General features: G+C 41.1%; 1 protein-coding gene across 1 annotated transcript in view; it reads right to left on the bottom strand.

The window, feature by feature from the left end:
* SRFBP1 (serum response factor binding protein 1) overlaps positions 1–13,289 on the bottom strand; it is a 74,212-nt gene extending 60,923 nt beyond the window's left edge. The window contains exon 1 of the mRNA XM_054178732.1: positions 13,170–13,289. Coding sequence (XP_054034707.1) covers positions 13,170–13,199 — 30 coding nt within the window. The 5' untranslated portion in view covers positions 13,200–13,289. The remainder of the gene's footprint in view (positions 1–13,169) is intronic.
* Between the last annotated feature and the right edge of the window lie 2,789 nt (positions 13,290–16,078).

Here is a 16,078-nt window from a genome sequence, read left to right as displayed (position 1 = left end):
AACAGCTGTATTTGATGCCCTTGCCCAGATCACTGATAAAAGTATTAAAGAGAACTGGCCCCATAACTGAAGCCCTGGGGAACACTAGTGACTGTCTGCCAACTGAATCTAACTCCATTCACCATCACTCTTTGGGCCCAGTAATCCAGCCAGTAGACTACAGGAAGCATATACCAGTCTAAGCCTGGACCAGCCAGTTTCTCCATAAGAATGCTATAGGAAACAGTGACAAAGGCTTTACGAAAGTCCAGAGCCTTTCACTCATCCACTAAGCAGATCACCTTGTCACAGAAGATCTGGACCTGCCTTCCACAATCCCATGCTGACTGGGCCTGATCATGTGGTTGTCCTGTACATGCTGTGTGATGGCACTCAAGATGATTTGTTCCATGACCTTCCCTGGCACCAAGGTAGAATTACAGGCCTGTACTTCCATGGATCCTCTTTCAGCCCTTCCTGTACAGGGGCATCACACTAGCTAACCTCCAGTCAACTTAGACCCTGCCCAGTTAGCCAGAACTGATGATAAATGATGGGAAGCAGCTTGGCAAGCACTAGTGCCAGCTTTCTCAATATGGCTGAGTGGATCCCAAAGTTATTGCTAATTCAGAACATAACAAAGCTAGCTTGCTATCACAGTAAGAATTCTGAGATGCCATTACCTGATACATCATAATGGTTACAAATGTAATGGAAAATGTTACCCTAACCACTTAGGAATTTAGTTATTCATATTCAGCATTTACTGGTAGCTCTGTGTTTGGGGATTTTTATTTGAAACTGGCTTGTTCATTGTTACAGTTATTTGGAAACTGAGTAGGCCAATTCATAAGATGGTTCTCTTTCTAAAATAGCTTAAAAAAAAAGAGCTATTCCAGGTCCACTGCTTACATTTGCAACTTACCTTAATCCACAGTATCTTTTAAGAGAAAGACAAGTCTGGTATTTGTCTCATTAAAAAAGAGAAATAAAAAGTCCCTCACATTTCACTCTGAGCGCTAAGCTCTTTCAGATTAAAACCAAAGTAATGTGGAAGCATTCAAAGACCTTACAATCTAACATCTCACCTTACCAAGCAGATCTACAATAATATTTTAAATTGAGAGTTGTCTAATTCAGTTTCTGAAAGCCACTTTACATTCAGTCTTTAACTGACAGATAAAAAAAGACTATTTACAAAGGTCTACAAACATACCCTAAACTAGCTTCTGATACAATGGAATGAATCCAATCAGATCTCTAGATAGTACACTCCCACTTAAACTTGTGAATTAGAGCTCATAGGCTCATTCTTGGTCTCAGGCAGGGAGATGCCAGTATCCGGGTTTTTGGTGATTTATTTTAATGGAAGTTCTCTAAGAGCCATTACAGAAATACTCTGCTGAGACAAATTTTGATCTGTTTACATTAGTCAGAAATCACAGAATAGAAACTACATCAGAATTAAAATTAAGAGAGATTTGTATTGTAAAAAAATGTATAAATAAACTACACTCTAAGTAGTTGGTTTTGAATATATACATACCCATATATACTTCTGGTATTAAATGCCATATGAATAACCTCATATCACTGTGACTAGTCTTTGCAAGGGAAATGGTAACTTTTTTCATATAAAATCAGTACAAGAATTTAATATCCTTTTATACAATTTAAGGAACAATCAATATTAGTAGCTAGCAAATTCTGTGCTGAAAATACCAAATTTTTTTTTCCCTTTTAATTGCTCCTCATTACTGACTACCACATCATAAGACAAACTGAAAACAACTTTATCATTGCCCTACCAGCCAGTGATTTGCAACAAATTCACAATTGATTGCTATCCTTCTAGAAAACCTCCATGTCCCCAAATCCTCAAATTCTATCGGGAAAAACAAAGCCAACACCACTCCTTCCCTCCACACCCATTTCATTCTTGTTTCCTTCTTCATTTGACAACAAGTTTCAGGCTCAACAATGCAAAGGTTGCAAAAAGATGTCTGCAATGACAGCAGTAAGCAATTAAGCATACTGACTGTAACAGAACCATTTAAAAAATTGTATTCATAAATTACATTTATGAATAAGAAGATTATAATAAAAAGATTACATTTATGATAAAAAGACTATACTGTGTACTGCAAGTATCTCCCAGTTACATTAAAAAAAGTTGCAGTTTCCCATGACCATGTTTGCATGTTTTTTTCATTACTGTATACTACCACACTAAGAAACCACAGATGTTTTGGTTTATGAGAGCATCTTACTAGTCTACGTGGCCTACCACACACACTTTATAGAAACCACTTGACCTAAGGAAAAATTTTCATTTCTGTCATGAAGTATAGTAGTTTGATAACAATATGCAGTATACAATATTGTCAGAAGCAAAAAACTGCATAGTTTGCCATGTTTAATTGGTTCACTAATCTGCTGAAATAAAATCTGTGTGAATAGCAGATCATACTAGTACAACTGATGATGTGGCAACTCCAGGAACAGCTGCTGGAGTGGTTCCTAGGGATAAAAAAAAGAAAAGAAAAGGAAAAAAAAAAAAGCCACAATGCCTCAGAATTCTATCTCACAGAGTATAAGTTTGGAAATTTCATAATCTTTCAAAAGACCTTTTCCTTAGGACATTTACATGGCCTGTAAAAGAATGTCAGCAATTTAACACTTGAACTGTTCTAAGCAGAATCCAAGTCCAGTCCAGCACAATTTTCTTCAAGAAACTGTTGTGCTTAGAATTATTTATTAGTAACACAAGTAACACAAGAATTTCTACATGCATTTCCATAGAGCTAAAATGACTGCTGCCAAGTATTCCAGAGTTTAAAGAGAAAGTCCTGTTTGCTTTCTGACTTTGCATAGATTTGTAATTTACAGAAAAAAAGGAGTGATTTGTCAGTATACTGAGAAATGAACTGATGGAAAAGATTAGCTATTTGGTTCTGCATTGTGTAGAAATTAACTTTTCTCAGTTCTCACAATTTATTACAAGACATTACACCAATTTCAGTGCTATATAAGAGACTGTATGAGTAGCTTTATGGAAATACTTAGGAACTTGTGCAAACCAGGGATATGCAGGCCTTGGTAGTGCCAGAATTCAGCCACAGCTTCAATTTAGACCACAGAGTATCCTCAGGCACCTACATTTTTTTCAGAAGTGTCTAGGTGCTAACTACTTTACCTTAAGAATAACTTTGAAGTGATCACAAATGAACCTAAAGCTGACTTAAGTTGTCCAAAAGACAGAATCTCTCTGGTAGAGCATAATCACAATGATAGACAGCTCAGAACAGTACTAGAAGTGGTGTTCACCATCTAAGGATGTTTGGATCTTGGGGCAATTACAAGAAGCAAAAAGCCTAACATTACAGACCTTCCTCAGTGTGAAAGAGTCTAGGACAAATGTTTTTACAGGCTGGGTTGGTTAGCATGCTTGCATAGGTGCTGGAAAGAACTAGGCTTGCAAGCTAGAATCTAAAACAGTAAAAGGGAACCCAGCTGTAGACCAGCAAGAATAATTTCCTCAATGGGGTAGAGATCTGAGTTCCAGTATTTCCTTTAAAGAAGTTCACGTATTTTATATTAATTGTTGGATAAGCTGCCTTTGGAGCAGTGCCAAGGTCTTTTCCTACAGAAATACCCCCAGTGATGAAATAAAAGACCAGCCTCCCCTCTCCCCATAAAATCTCCTTTCTTTGCCGGACAGTAGCCCAGCATTAGTACTATTGGTTAGTGCACTCTGCTGGTCACTGAGATTAAAGGATTCATCTCAAACTGAGGGAATTATACACCAGCTTTCTCAGCTACTGGGAAGTATTCTAATGACTAAGCCATAAACAACAAATGCAGCATCTTCCCCATCAGACAGAGGCAAACCTTGAAAGAAGGTATGATATGAATTAAGAGCATTAAGACATCTCACAGCCCAGGCCAGCAACAGGTAACTGGTAATGTAAGTCATATCCTCATGCCTCACCTTCACCTCACCTTTAGGCAAATATAAAGTCAGCATATATTCTAAAGGAATTCCTAGATTACCACATAGCCCAGGGGACAGTACATGAAAGATCTGGGAAGGCAGCTACTTCATTTAAAAAAAAATCCTGCATTACTGCACTAGACTGGTTGCCCAGACTGCTCATACACCATTATGCTTATGGCACTCCACCACTGCTACTTTGAAAGCTAACATCTGGGATTCTTTTTTTATCACTGTTAAAGAAGGTCCAAAAATGCATTTAGAAATATCACAACATATCTTAGTTAAAACTAGCCATTGGGTACAACACAATAAAAACCCCTGAATGTTCACATTAGTCTGTTCCTGATTCTAGAAAGCAATTTTCAAGAAAACCTAAGAAAGAAGGTTTACATGTTCATTTATGTGATTACTGTAGGAAACAACTCCTGAAAATGACCTGTTGCTTTACTTATTACTGGACTGCAATTTGCTTTAAGAATTCTTTCGCAACAGGTGAAAGACCAGGGCTTTTCCCCCGCTTCATATACCCTTTTCCAAAAGGTTTTATAAACTTATTTGTTACAGTGAAATTATGAAGATTCTTCCTTCAAGCTGATTTGCAAACTCTTCAATTAACTCATTGTGTAACATGAGCAAGATCAGACAAATCTAAAGGCTCCTTTGGCTTCCTTTTTGAACCTTGTAGTTCTCCTGCCTTTATATCCTTGGCCAGTAGTTAATTTCATAACTACCAGACAATACAGCTGCACATCATATCATTCCATATGAACACTGTTCCCAAATCTTATGCTTATTTTGCAGAAATGCCACTGCCTAAAGATAATTACTTAAGTGAGGTGAACAACAGTACAGTTCTACCAGCCCCACAACTGAACAGCTCACTATGGTAGAAGAGGACAGTCCATCTCCACTCCTCCACATCCCTCCCATTCATCCTTGTTCCCATGTTCCTGCTGCTCTTCATCCCTGTTGGACCCTGCTCCCTTAAACCAGTAGCAAAATATCTTATAAAACAGAACAAAACAACAAACAAACAAAAAACCACCACCAAAAAAACCCAAAATAAAACCACAGAAAAGGATAGCAGAACCACATGGCAGGAATGGATGAGGTGAAAGAAGAGTGAGAAGCCTTAGTTTCAAAAGCAGTGAGACCCCCTACCCCTGGAAACATGGAAAATCCTGCAGGGGCATGTTACATGTGTCCAAGACACCAAACTCTGAACAGAAGAGCAATTCTTCACAAAAAGCCTCACATGAAAGATCTTTCTATGTTAAAAATTGTCCCAATTTCTACACTTGACAGCACTGGGAAAAAGTTATTAACAAACAAAATCTTGAATTATATGTCTAAATGATCATGTCGGTGAAAACACAGAAGAGGTGTATGATACCTGAGCAAGGCAACACAACATTGATGAAGGCTGAAAATAAGGAAGATCTTAAATAACTGCAAGTAAATACTATGGTGGTATCTTTCACTCTCTTTGTATGAAATGTTCTCCTACAAAATGGTGATCTTCAAGTAAATTTTGTTTTAGGTCAAGTTAAAAGTGACAATTGTGACAGCTACACAAGCATGCCAGACTTTGTATCAATAACAAAGATATAATGCCCTAAAGGACTAGCACGAGTAAGTAATCAGGTTTTTCATATTTAATGCATCTCACAAAAAATCATGGTTCAGTTTGTGCCAATACAAACTAATTCAGCTTCAGGACAAATGCATAACCCTCTCAAATTCCCCCTCTTCCTTCTTTAGTAATTCCAATTATTACCACTGTCAGAGTTGTTTTCACTGCTATACAGAAACTTTGATCACCAAAAGTGATGTACTTGGGCTTTCAGCAAGTTCTGAGTGAAGGCATAGATAAATGTGATTTCAGTAGCAGTTTTTCTACTTCCATTTGTTATCTTCAAAATTTAATGGCAGAAATGACACCTAACCTGTCTGACTGTATGTCAGACTTTATTCACAAGTTAAGGTTATTTCCCATGGATTTTTGGCTGATTTTTTTGTTTTTCATAATAAGCCACTCTCTATCTTTGACTTTGCTGTACAGCAGTCTAAATCCCTGAGTGACATGCCCAGATTTCTTTCTGAACGTGTCATTCATTAATTGGCAGTATAGGTAACTCAGAAATCAGGATGTCAGTCATAAACCTAAAGAGTAAAAAGGGCTTGAGTATTGCCACACTGAGTACCAAAATAAAGTGCTGGGACCCAAAACGCTGCTAACAGAACCCACTACCTGAAGCTTTATTACTAAGCTTCCTACATAGCGTTGTTTAAATTTGCACTTTGACAGATTGAATAATGTGTGTGCACACACTGAAGACATATTTCCAACTAGATTCTGCCTGTTAGGTGAAGAAAGTACACTTCAAAATTTGATGCCAATTATTATGTAGCCATTAGCTTTTATGGTCTAAAAAGCATAGCTTTGGTAAGAACACTTAACCTTTTCTAATACAGTAGGATGTCCATAACATCAAATACAAATTTAAGAGAAAAATTCACCTGATCCCAAAGTTTTCATACCCAAAAAAGTTTGCCAAATTCAATTCATATGTCCCAGACACAACTCTCAATGGAGAGCATTTAAGTTTGCTTTACATAATGATAGCTTCTTAATATTCAACTTCAGCCATTACCACATCATATTAGAACACTTATTTTCAAAACAACTCATAAACACATCATTTGCATTAGCTTCAGAAGCTTTCTGCAGCTTGATTCCTTGAGGTTGCTGTAAACAGCAGTTAATTAAAAAATAATAAATAGGAAAAGGGGGGCAGAGAGATAACTGTATGTACTCTAACCATGATACTGGCAGCATATAGGAAGCACAAGTTCTGAAAAAAATCACAAATCTGGGTTTTATCCCATTCAAAAGCTTCACTTTAATCCTTCTGTATAGAGCTGATTAACAATGGCCATTTTTCACGTTAAACATGAGCGGTCTCCCTTTATACTCGTCTCAGTACATGGCAGTTGATGATAATGTGCTGCCACCTAGCAAACGTTTCCAGAAGAATTTAACTTTGACAGCTATTCTGGGAAAAAATACCTGAAAATCATTCAAAAGCTTTTTAAATTAGGAAATATACACAAGACAGTAATTGTTTTTTAAAGAAAGATTCCTTCAGCCTGCATGCTTATAAAATTAAACATGAGATGGTAATACAATTAGGTTTCATACAGACAAACACTGCAAAAGTGTTATCATATGCAGTTGATACATAATTGCAAAACTGAACTTTTTCATTCTATAAATTATGTCTCCTGTTGCAAAAAAGAACATGATGAGTTGGGAATGGTAAAAAATACTGCATTTCTCTCTTATTTCTCAAAAACTCTTCACTGCTCCATATTGTTCTGAGTTTCTTCAGCTATAACTTGCTCCCTCCCTCTACTTCTCCCTCAGGCACAGCGAAAAATACAATAATCTCATAAAAGTATTTGTAGTTTTTAACTCTTTTCAATCCTAATTTTTCGGTCACGCAGTCATACTGAAACTGTACCATGCTGCCAGCAGCAAGACGATGGCTTGTTAAAATTACTAGACCTTGCTAACTGTGGGCTCTGCCAAGTTCTTGCATTTTTCTGTTATTATCCAGGTACATATGCCATGAGAGAAAAAGAAAAAGAACATTTTACACAATGCAAGATTTGACATCATACCCAACTTTTAATATGGAAATAATAGGAGTTTCTGAAGCAGTTACACCAATACAAAAAAGTTGCATTAAAAAAAAGAAAACCACCATAATACAACACAAAAACCATCTAATTATTCTGTGAATAGCTGCATAAATAATTAGAACTGATATCTTATTTTCTTCTGTCTTATTTATCTCATCACAACTGCAATTCTCTCTTTGCTTTCACCCAGGATCCTTACAACTTGTAATGGATGCACTCAACCAAACCAGCAGCAGTTTGATACAGGCACTTCAGCAGGTGAAGACCTGAGCCATAGCTGGGCCAAGAATTCTTCTGGGAAACCCACAAAGTAGCAGAGCAATACAGTACATGCCATGACTGAGTTGTGGGTACAATGAACATTAAACTACAGCACAGGAAGTTCCACTTCAGCATGAGGAAGAACTTCTTTACTGTAAGGGTCATGGAGCACTGGAGCAGGATTCCCCAAGAGGTTGTGGAGTCTCCTCCTCCAGAGACTTTTAAGGCCCATATGGATGCACTCCTGTGTGACCTGCACTACATTCTATAGTCCTGCTCTGGCAGGGGCGTCTCCAGAGGTCCCTTCCAACCTCTACATCCTGTGATCTTGCACTATACCACTCTATTGAGTTCTACAAAACCCAAAGCTTGAGAATCTGCTTTGAGAAACTTAGATGTCAAACTAATACCAGACTGAAAGGTTTGAACTTCAGAGAAAATGAACACCAGACACCTGGACAGAAGGTAAGTGGACAGGGTATAAGCATGCTAAAACTTTGGAATCTTCGCTAAATGGTAGAAAAGATTAAGTAAGCATTCATCAGCTGTTAGCCATGAACACCTATAATGCATTATCCATAAACATATGGAAAAAGTAATTCTTGAAGGTGCAAGAACAGGCTGTGCCAATGTGCCAGAAGATGAGCTGCCATGGCAGACAGCCAGCCTGGATGGGCAATGAGCTTCTAAAGGAATTAAGGGAAAGGGAATTTGGAAGATAGGTGGGGTAACCCATAGAATGTTTAAGAATGTTGCTAGGTCATGTACCAAAAAAAACAGAGGCAAAACCCCATTTGGAGCTTAGACTAGCCACCAAACAACAAAAAATCCTTCTATAAACATATTAATAGCAAGAGGAGGGCAAGGACAACATCCACGCCTAGGTGGACACAGATGGAAACATGGTAACAAAAGATGAGGAAAAGGCAGAGGTACTTAACACCTTCTTTGCCTCAAATTTTGATAGTAGGACAGGTTGTCTTCCAGACAACTGGCCTCCTGAGCTGGCAGATGGAGCCAGGGAGCAGGGCAGTCCACCTGTGATCCAGGAGGAAGCAGTTAAGAGATGTCCTTAGCCACTTAGATCCCCACAAGTCCATGGGATCAGATGGGATCCATCCTAGGGTGCTGAGAGATCTGGCAGGTGAACTGGCTAAGCCACTTCCCATCATTTTTCAACAGTCCTGGCATGCTGGAAAGGTCCCAGATGACTGGAAGCTGGCCAACGTGATGCCCATCCACAAGAAGGGCCAGTTGGATGAGCCAGGGAATTACAGGCCTGTCAGCCTGACCTCAGTGCCAGGCAAGATCATGGAACAGGTCATCTTGAGTGCAATCACACAGCACTTAGAGGATGGCCAAGGGATCAGGCCCAGCCAGCATGGACTTAGGAAGGGCAGGTCCTGCCTGACCAACCTGATCGATGATCAGGTGACCCGCCTGGTGGATGTGGGGCAGGCTGTGGATGTAGTCTACCTGGACTTCAGCAAGGCCTTTGACACCGTCCCCCACAGCAACCTCCTGGCCAAGCTGTCAGCCCATGGCTTGGATGGGAGCACACTGCGATGGGTTAGGAACTGGCTGGAGGGCCGAGCCCAGAGAGTGGTGGTGAATGGTGCCACATCCAGCTGGCAGCCAGTCAGTAGTGGTGTCCCCCAGGCATCAGTGCTGGGCCCCATGCTCTTTAATATCTTTACTGATGATCTGGATGAGGGCATTGAGTTCCATCAGTAAGTTTGCAGATGACACCAAGCTGGGGGCAGGTGTTGATCTGTTAGAGAGTGGAAGAGCTCTGCAGAGTGACCTTGACAGGCTGGACAGATGGGCAGAGTCCAACAGCATGAGATTGAACACATCCAAGTGCCAGTTTCTACACACTGGCCACAACCCCACGCAGTGCCACAGGCTTAGGTCAGAGTGGCTGAAGAGTGGCCAGGCAGAATGGGACCTGGGGGTACTGGTTGAGAGTAGGGTGAACATGAGCCAGCAGTGTGCCCAGGTGGCCAAGAAGGCCAATAGCATCCTGGCCTGCATCAAGAACAGTGTGGCCAGCAGGAGCAGGAAGGTCATTCTGCCCCTGTACACTGCACTGGTTAGGCTGCACCTCGAGTACTGTGTCCAGTTCTGGGCCCCTCAGTTTAGGAAGGATGTTGACTTGCTGGAACGTGTCCAGAGAAGGGCAACGAAGTTGGTGAGGGGTTGGTGAGCCCTATGAGGGCTGAGGGAGCTGGGGTTGCTTAGCCTGGAGAAGAGAAGGCTCAGGGGAGACCTTATTGCTGTCTACAACTACCTGAAGGGAGGCTGTAGCCAGGTGGGGCCTGGTCTCTTCTCTCAGGCAACCAGCACCAGAACAAGAGGACACAGTCTCAAGCTGCACCAAGGGGAGGTTTAGACTGGATGTTAGGAAGAAGTTCTTCACAGAAAGAGTGACTGCCCATTGGAATGGGCTGCCCAGAGAGGTGGTGGAGTTGCCATCACTGGAGTTGTTTAGGAGGAGATTCGATGGGGTGCTTGGTGCCATGGTTTAGTTGATTAGACAGTGCTGGATGATAGGTTGGACTCAACGATCTGAAAAGGTCTCTTTCAACCTGGTCTGGTCTATTCTATTTATTCTATTCTATTCTATTCAATCCTGTGGCCGTAAATAATTTACTAAGTCCGGGACTTGGACTGGATCTAAACTCCACATCTAGACCCTTCTTCAAGAGAGAGTTTAGATGCAGGAAGCTCTTTTCTGAACCTGACAAAACAGAAAGGTCTCCTTTACCTTTCTGCATCTCCACTCTCTGTGCAGATCATTCCAAACCAACTCCAACTCAATTTTCCTTGTATGTTTTCTCCATATAGAAAGCAACACAGAGGAACTTGTAAAGTTTCACTTCTACGAATTCAAGTGATCTAAAACACTCATCTACCACAAAATGGCATAGTTGCAGCATCCTTAGTCTTGATTTGTAACACTGATGTACGGTAAATTACTACAACTTCAGAGATCATTCTTTTTGTCCAACTTCTCTTTTCATACCAAAACACATATACACTTTACTGAATTACAATAAAGGAGCCAAAAGTTTGATTTTGACACAAAACTTTTCATTAAGAATATGAAGGGTTTTTGTTGTCACCAAGACACTAATACTAGAACTCCTGCCACTACACTGCACTGAAACTGACCACTCAAAAAGTAATTATCCTTCCCATTCAGAAATACTATAAGTGTGTCTTACCCATACAAAGCAGATGTTGTGCAACATGCACCTGTGACAATACAGGAATGCTGCAGACACTTCAGAACAAATAGGTTTGGGGACACAAATAACTATTTGTGTAGTTACTAGTATCAAATATATAACAGGAAATAATGAAAATAAAGGTCAACTAACATTAGGAAAGCTAGTGAGAAACACTAGTCTCAGACCACTTGTTCTTCCTGCAAAAAAATCTGACTTGCTAAAACTGAAATTTATCATCCTAGAATTTCTTAAGACTCCATCAGTTAGTGGGCCATTATAGTTTATGAAATTAGTTACTAGCAGAAGTTTTCCTTTACAAGAACTGAAACTTGGAATATGCAAAAATAGTACAGCTCAATTTTTAAGGGCTTACACAGAACTACTGCAAATCCAATTAAGAAAAACCAAGTTTATCAGCTACATAAGGGTCACACATTTCTTTCTGCAACAACTATCATCATGCTTATTTGATATACTCTAATGGGGGAAGACATTCGTGCAGTCCCCAGCATTGCCTGATTGCAGAATGCAAAACATGCATGGATAGGGTGGCATTTGAACTATAAGGGACAGGACCCCTCGTGTCCTTACTGACATTTTAAAATCTTTTTACAGAAACTCATTGTATTCTATCTTTTCCTGAAGAACCGTTTGGTTTTTCCTCAGTCAAATAATGTTTCTTTTTTCAACCCTTGTTACATAAGTATCTCTTTCATGCAAAACTGTGAATCACCACCTGGCATTAATCAATCAAAAAAATTCCCTGCTTCAGCAATGACTGAAAGACTCTTTCTTCTTCGGTGATTCACTGGTGCATTTCAATGTGAAATCACTCACCCCAACTTTACATTTCTTAATAGCAAGGACCAAAAGCTTGTCATAAGTTACCAAGTAAACCTCTATGTTTTGGGTAACATCAAACTCCTGTTTTGTTTTTTTTTCCCTGACAAATAGGCTCTTACCAAATTCTTGATTTGCAAATGAACCTCCTTCAGAGTTACTATACACCTATAAAATAAAACTTACTTAAATAAGCGTAATCCAAGAATGCTTGTAGAGTCTGTCATTTCTGATGACAACAAACTGTAACCATGCTGCAAATTACCTAGGCATTCTGAAAGTGCACAATGCAATCTGCAGAAGCTGATCGAACACATGATCAGCACAACTGACAGCTATTCTTTTGGCGTTGCAGCAAGGATTTGGATTTAAAGAGGCCAGTTTATCTGTGCCAGACTGATTGTATACAACGATTTGCAAATGTGTAGTCAAAACCCATCACAACCTAAACACATCTACATTAATTCACGTTGCAGAACAAGGGGAAAAAAAACCCTATGAAACACCAAACTTCTTACAGAACAGGAAAACATTTGCTGGAACCCATTAATTTTTCATTCTGAGACCCCTGAACTCCAGGAAAACAGAACATCATATCTCTGTTATCCAAAAGACAAACAGTAAAGACTACGGTAGGTCTGCTAGAATCACCTGTAAAACTTTAGTGTGAACAGAAACACAGCAAGACATGACATAGAACGAGAATATGCCATTCAATGGGAAGACGTACAGCAGAAGTGCAAATGCTCATAGCTGGTTGCACCCCTCTAAAGGTAATTATTTTTCGCAAGACCAACCTTGATTTCCCTCACACAGCCCTTTAGCTGAGAGCCAGGAAGGTGCTCCGGGTTTCCCAGGGCGACTGCGGCAGCCCTCAGGCCACATGGTGACGGCCGAGTCCGCTCAGGGGCCTTCCCCACTGCGCCAGCCAGCTACACCCGACCTGGGCAGGGTCGGATCCGGCCCGGCCAGTTCGAAGGGTGACACGCCGCCCGTCCTGCTCTGCCACTGCCCTCCCGGTGCCCCGGCCCCTTCCAGTGACCGCTGCCTCCCCCTGCCCCGCCAGGCACGCTGCGGCCCAGGCCTCACCAGCCGCCCCCCTGGGCCTGCTCTCACCGCCACCGCAGCGGAAAGTCAGGGGGCGGATGGCTCACCTCATTGTTAAGATTCAGCACGGGAGCCATGGCGCCAGCCCCTGCTCGTGGGGCTCCGCTGCCCCCTGCCCGGCCCTAGTCAACCGCTGCCCTCCGAGCTCTTCCCACGCCGCTACACCGGCAGCGCAAAGCGAAAGTGCACGCATGCGCGGCGCGCAGAACAACGGAAGATCCCTTCAGGCTGCAGCTCTATGGTTGGAGCCTCTCTAGGCGTATACTCGCGGACCTCAGTCCTCCAAAGTGCATCTGATCGGTGTTGCGTTGCGTTTTACTCTGCCACTTCGCACTCAAAGACCCCAAAAGATGTACATCTCTAAAGCCAGCGACATCTCCCCCTCCGAATAGGTTATAATCCGAGAAATAAACTAGGATGTTTGCGTTGCTCATCATATTGCTGCATGTTATGGAAGTAGCCAAAACCAAAAACAAAACCGAAACGACAACAACAAAAAACCAAAACACCAATACCCCGCAACCGATCAAACCGAGGAAATGGTGATCAGAATGTCTAGATTTCATTTTATTCTTCCCACCTTCTCCCCTCCCCCCCCCCCCCCCCCCCCTTTCTCTATGACATCAAAGCAGGCTCTATTTTCAGACTCCTTTGGAATCCTTAGATTGATTGACAATAATTTCTGTTTCTCCAGAAGGCAGAGTACAGATTGTGCAGAAATTGTCACCTGGAGCTTTATCTGTGTAATATTAACACAATTCATTTTATGTAGCTGTATTAAAGTGAGGCTGAGCATGAGTTTTGAACTCTGAGAAGTCACAGTCTGAAAAGTTTGGCAAAATTTCATCAGACCTTTTCTTTATTATTTCCAGTTTATTGTGCTAGAAGGAATTGTTGATCTAAATTGTAATAAATAGTTTTCTATTTTGCAACACTCATGCCCAAATGCAAGAATGTCTGAAGAATTAATCCGGTTTTGTTTCACATTACTGTTTATCTGCTGCAGTAGTTAAAAGAACTGAGATAGTATTTATAAATATCTAAGGAAATAGTTTGAAATATAATTTTATTGTTTGTTTGTTTATATGACTAAAATAACTTTCAGAAAAGTCACTGGAAGCTCACCGGCAATTGGCTGGCCACTGGATGGCACTGTTGTGCCTGGAATGCTCTGCTTTGAAGTCTTGTATATTTAAATAATCCGTCTGTCTCTGCAATAAATTTTGTCCGTCTTGTTATATTTTAACGTTTGGTTTCTAACTGATGCTCAGGCATCTTCTGAAAGTGAACTGTATCTAAATCACCTTTGTATTTTTTTGCCAATCCATACACGCAAATGGATTGAGCCAGACTGGTCCTTCAAAGTAAGTCTTCTGACTTCTATTTGGGATGTTTCAGCAAGTGGTACTGGTTGTTCAGTAGCAGTCTGGGTTTCATTTGGGTTTCATAGAGAGTCAGCTGAAAATATTTTTGAGCCAATCCCTTCATAAGATAGTAAAGGTATTTTGTTCTGACCAACAGCAGCTGAATTTCAAGTGAAATGTATAGCTGCTGAGAACACTTTTGCTCTAACTGAAGGTGAGGGGTGCTTACCACACTTGTTGTTTCAGAATAATTCTGACTTAGGTAGTTACATACAGCCTACCTGAAGTCAGATGACCATCATACAATATTCTTTGCTTTTTAGTACTACTGATGTCAAGAAGCTATAGGATTCTACATGAGAAGTAGCTTCATTTGAATATGTCTGCATATAAAGCAGTCATAGGTGTTATGGACTCAGTACTGTCAATATATCTTAAAAAAATATGGTCTCATATCTAGATGTGATTTGTATGCACTGAATGTAAAACTGGAATCAGAAACTCAATAAGGAAAGATATTCCAAGGAAAAGAAAGATCTGCTTCCCTTTGTTTTATCCTTTATACAAAACAAATTCCTAGATATGCCAGTATTAAATTCCATTGTGCACCTTAGAAAAGAGAGAGAAAGGAGCCAGCTGCAGTTCAGGGACTCCAACTAGTGCCAGCCTGGTGTCACTCCAAATAGAGCTGTTCTATGTCTGTGTAGCCCACTGAGTTGTAATGACAATTTTAATTTCTTTTCTTCTGTACACCAAAATAACTTGCTTTGAAAGTTTCTCATAGACCTTGATAACATACTTCTGGCTCTTCTTCATCTGACATTTTTGGTTTTTTGTTCCTCAGTCAGATACCAATGAAAATAAACTTGTCCTTGTTGTTTTCATCTTTCTTGTTGTAGTTTGAGCTGGGTGCCCCCCTGGTGCATTCACTTCCTGTGTCCAGAAGTCCAGCCCAGAGGGATGGACACAGGAAATTGTGTATTCCCTACCATAATTCTTTGCACCACTATAAGATCCAGTGCGGAGTCTGGCACTTCCTCTTTGCTTCCCTCTCCGAGACTTGGTAACTGGGGGAGAGATCTCCCGGCCATGGGCCTGATTGGGCCCAAGGCCACAGGGGGATGGGCAGTCTCAGGCCTGGCCAGCTGAGACTAGCCCAGCAGAGGGAGGGGGAAGAAGGAGCCCTGGGGGTTTTGCATGCACCCTCAGGTGGGGATGGGATCTTTCTTTGTCACTGCGCTTTGGGTTTTCTGTAACATTCACTGCTTTCTATTTAAACTTTCATCACTTTTGCAATCCGTTTGCCTGAGTCGTTATTTCTGCCTGTGGTGGGGAGGGGACCTGCCCCAACCCATTACATTTTTGGCGCCCAACGTGGGGCCAACTGCAGCTCGGATTGCAAAAGATGGAGAGTTTAAATTTAGTTCTGGGCGTTGGTTTGGGTTTGGAAAGTTGGGGCTCAGGTTTTGTGTTACCGGGGCGACTGTGTGAACTCCTGTGGGCTGCAGAAGGATAGCTGGTGCGTGGCTGATGGCATGGAATTCCCTCCTGTTGTTTGGGAACAGCGAGGGGTGGTTCTTTCTGTGACTTTC

The sequence above is a fragment of the Dryobates pubescens genome, chromosome Z (assembly GCF_014839835.1).
Source record: "Dryobates pubescens isolate bDryPub1 chromosome Z, bDryPub1.pri, whole genome shotgun sequence".
Lineage (NCBI taxonomy): Eukaryota > Metazoa > Chordata > Aves > Piciformes > Picidae > Dryobates > Dryobates pubescens.
Note: the sequence above shows the minus strand (reverse complement) of the source record. Positions and strands in the feature narration are given on the sequence as shown.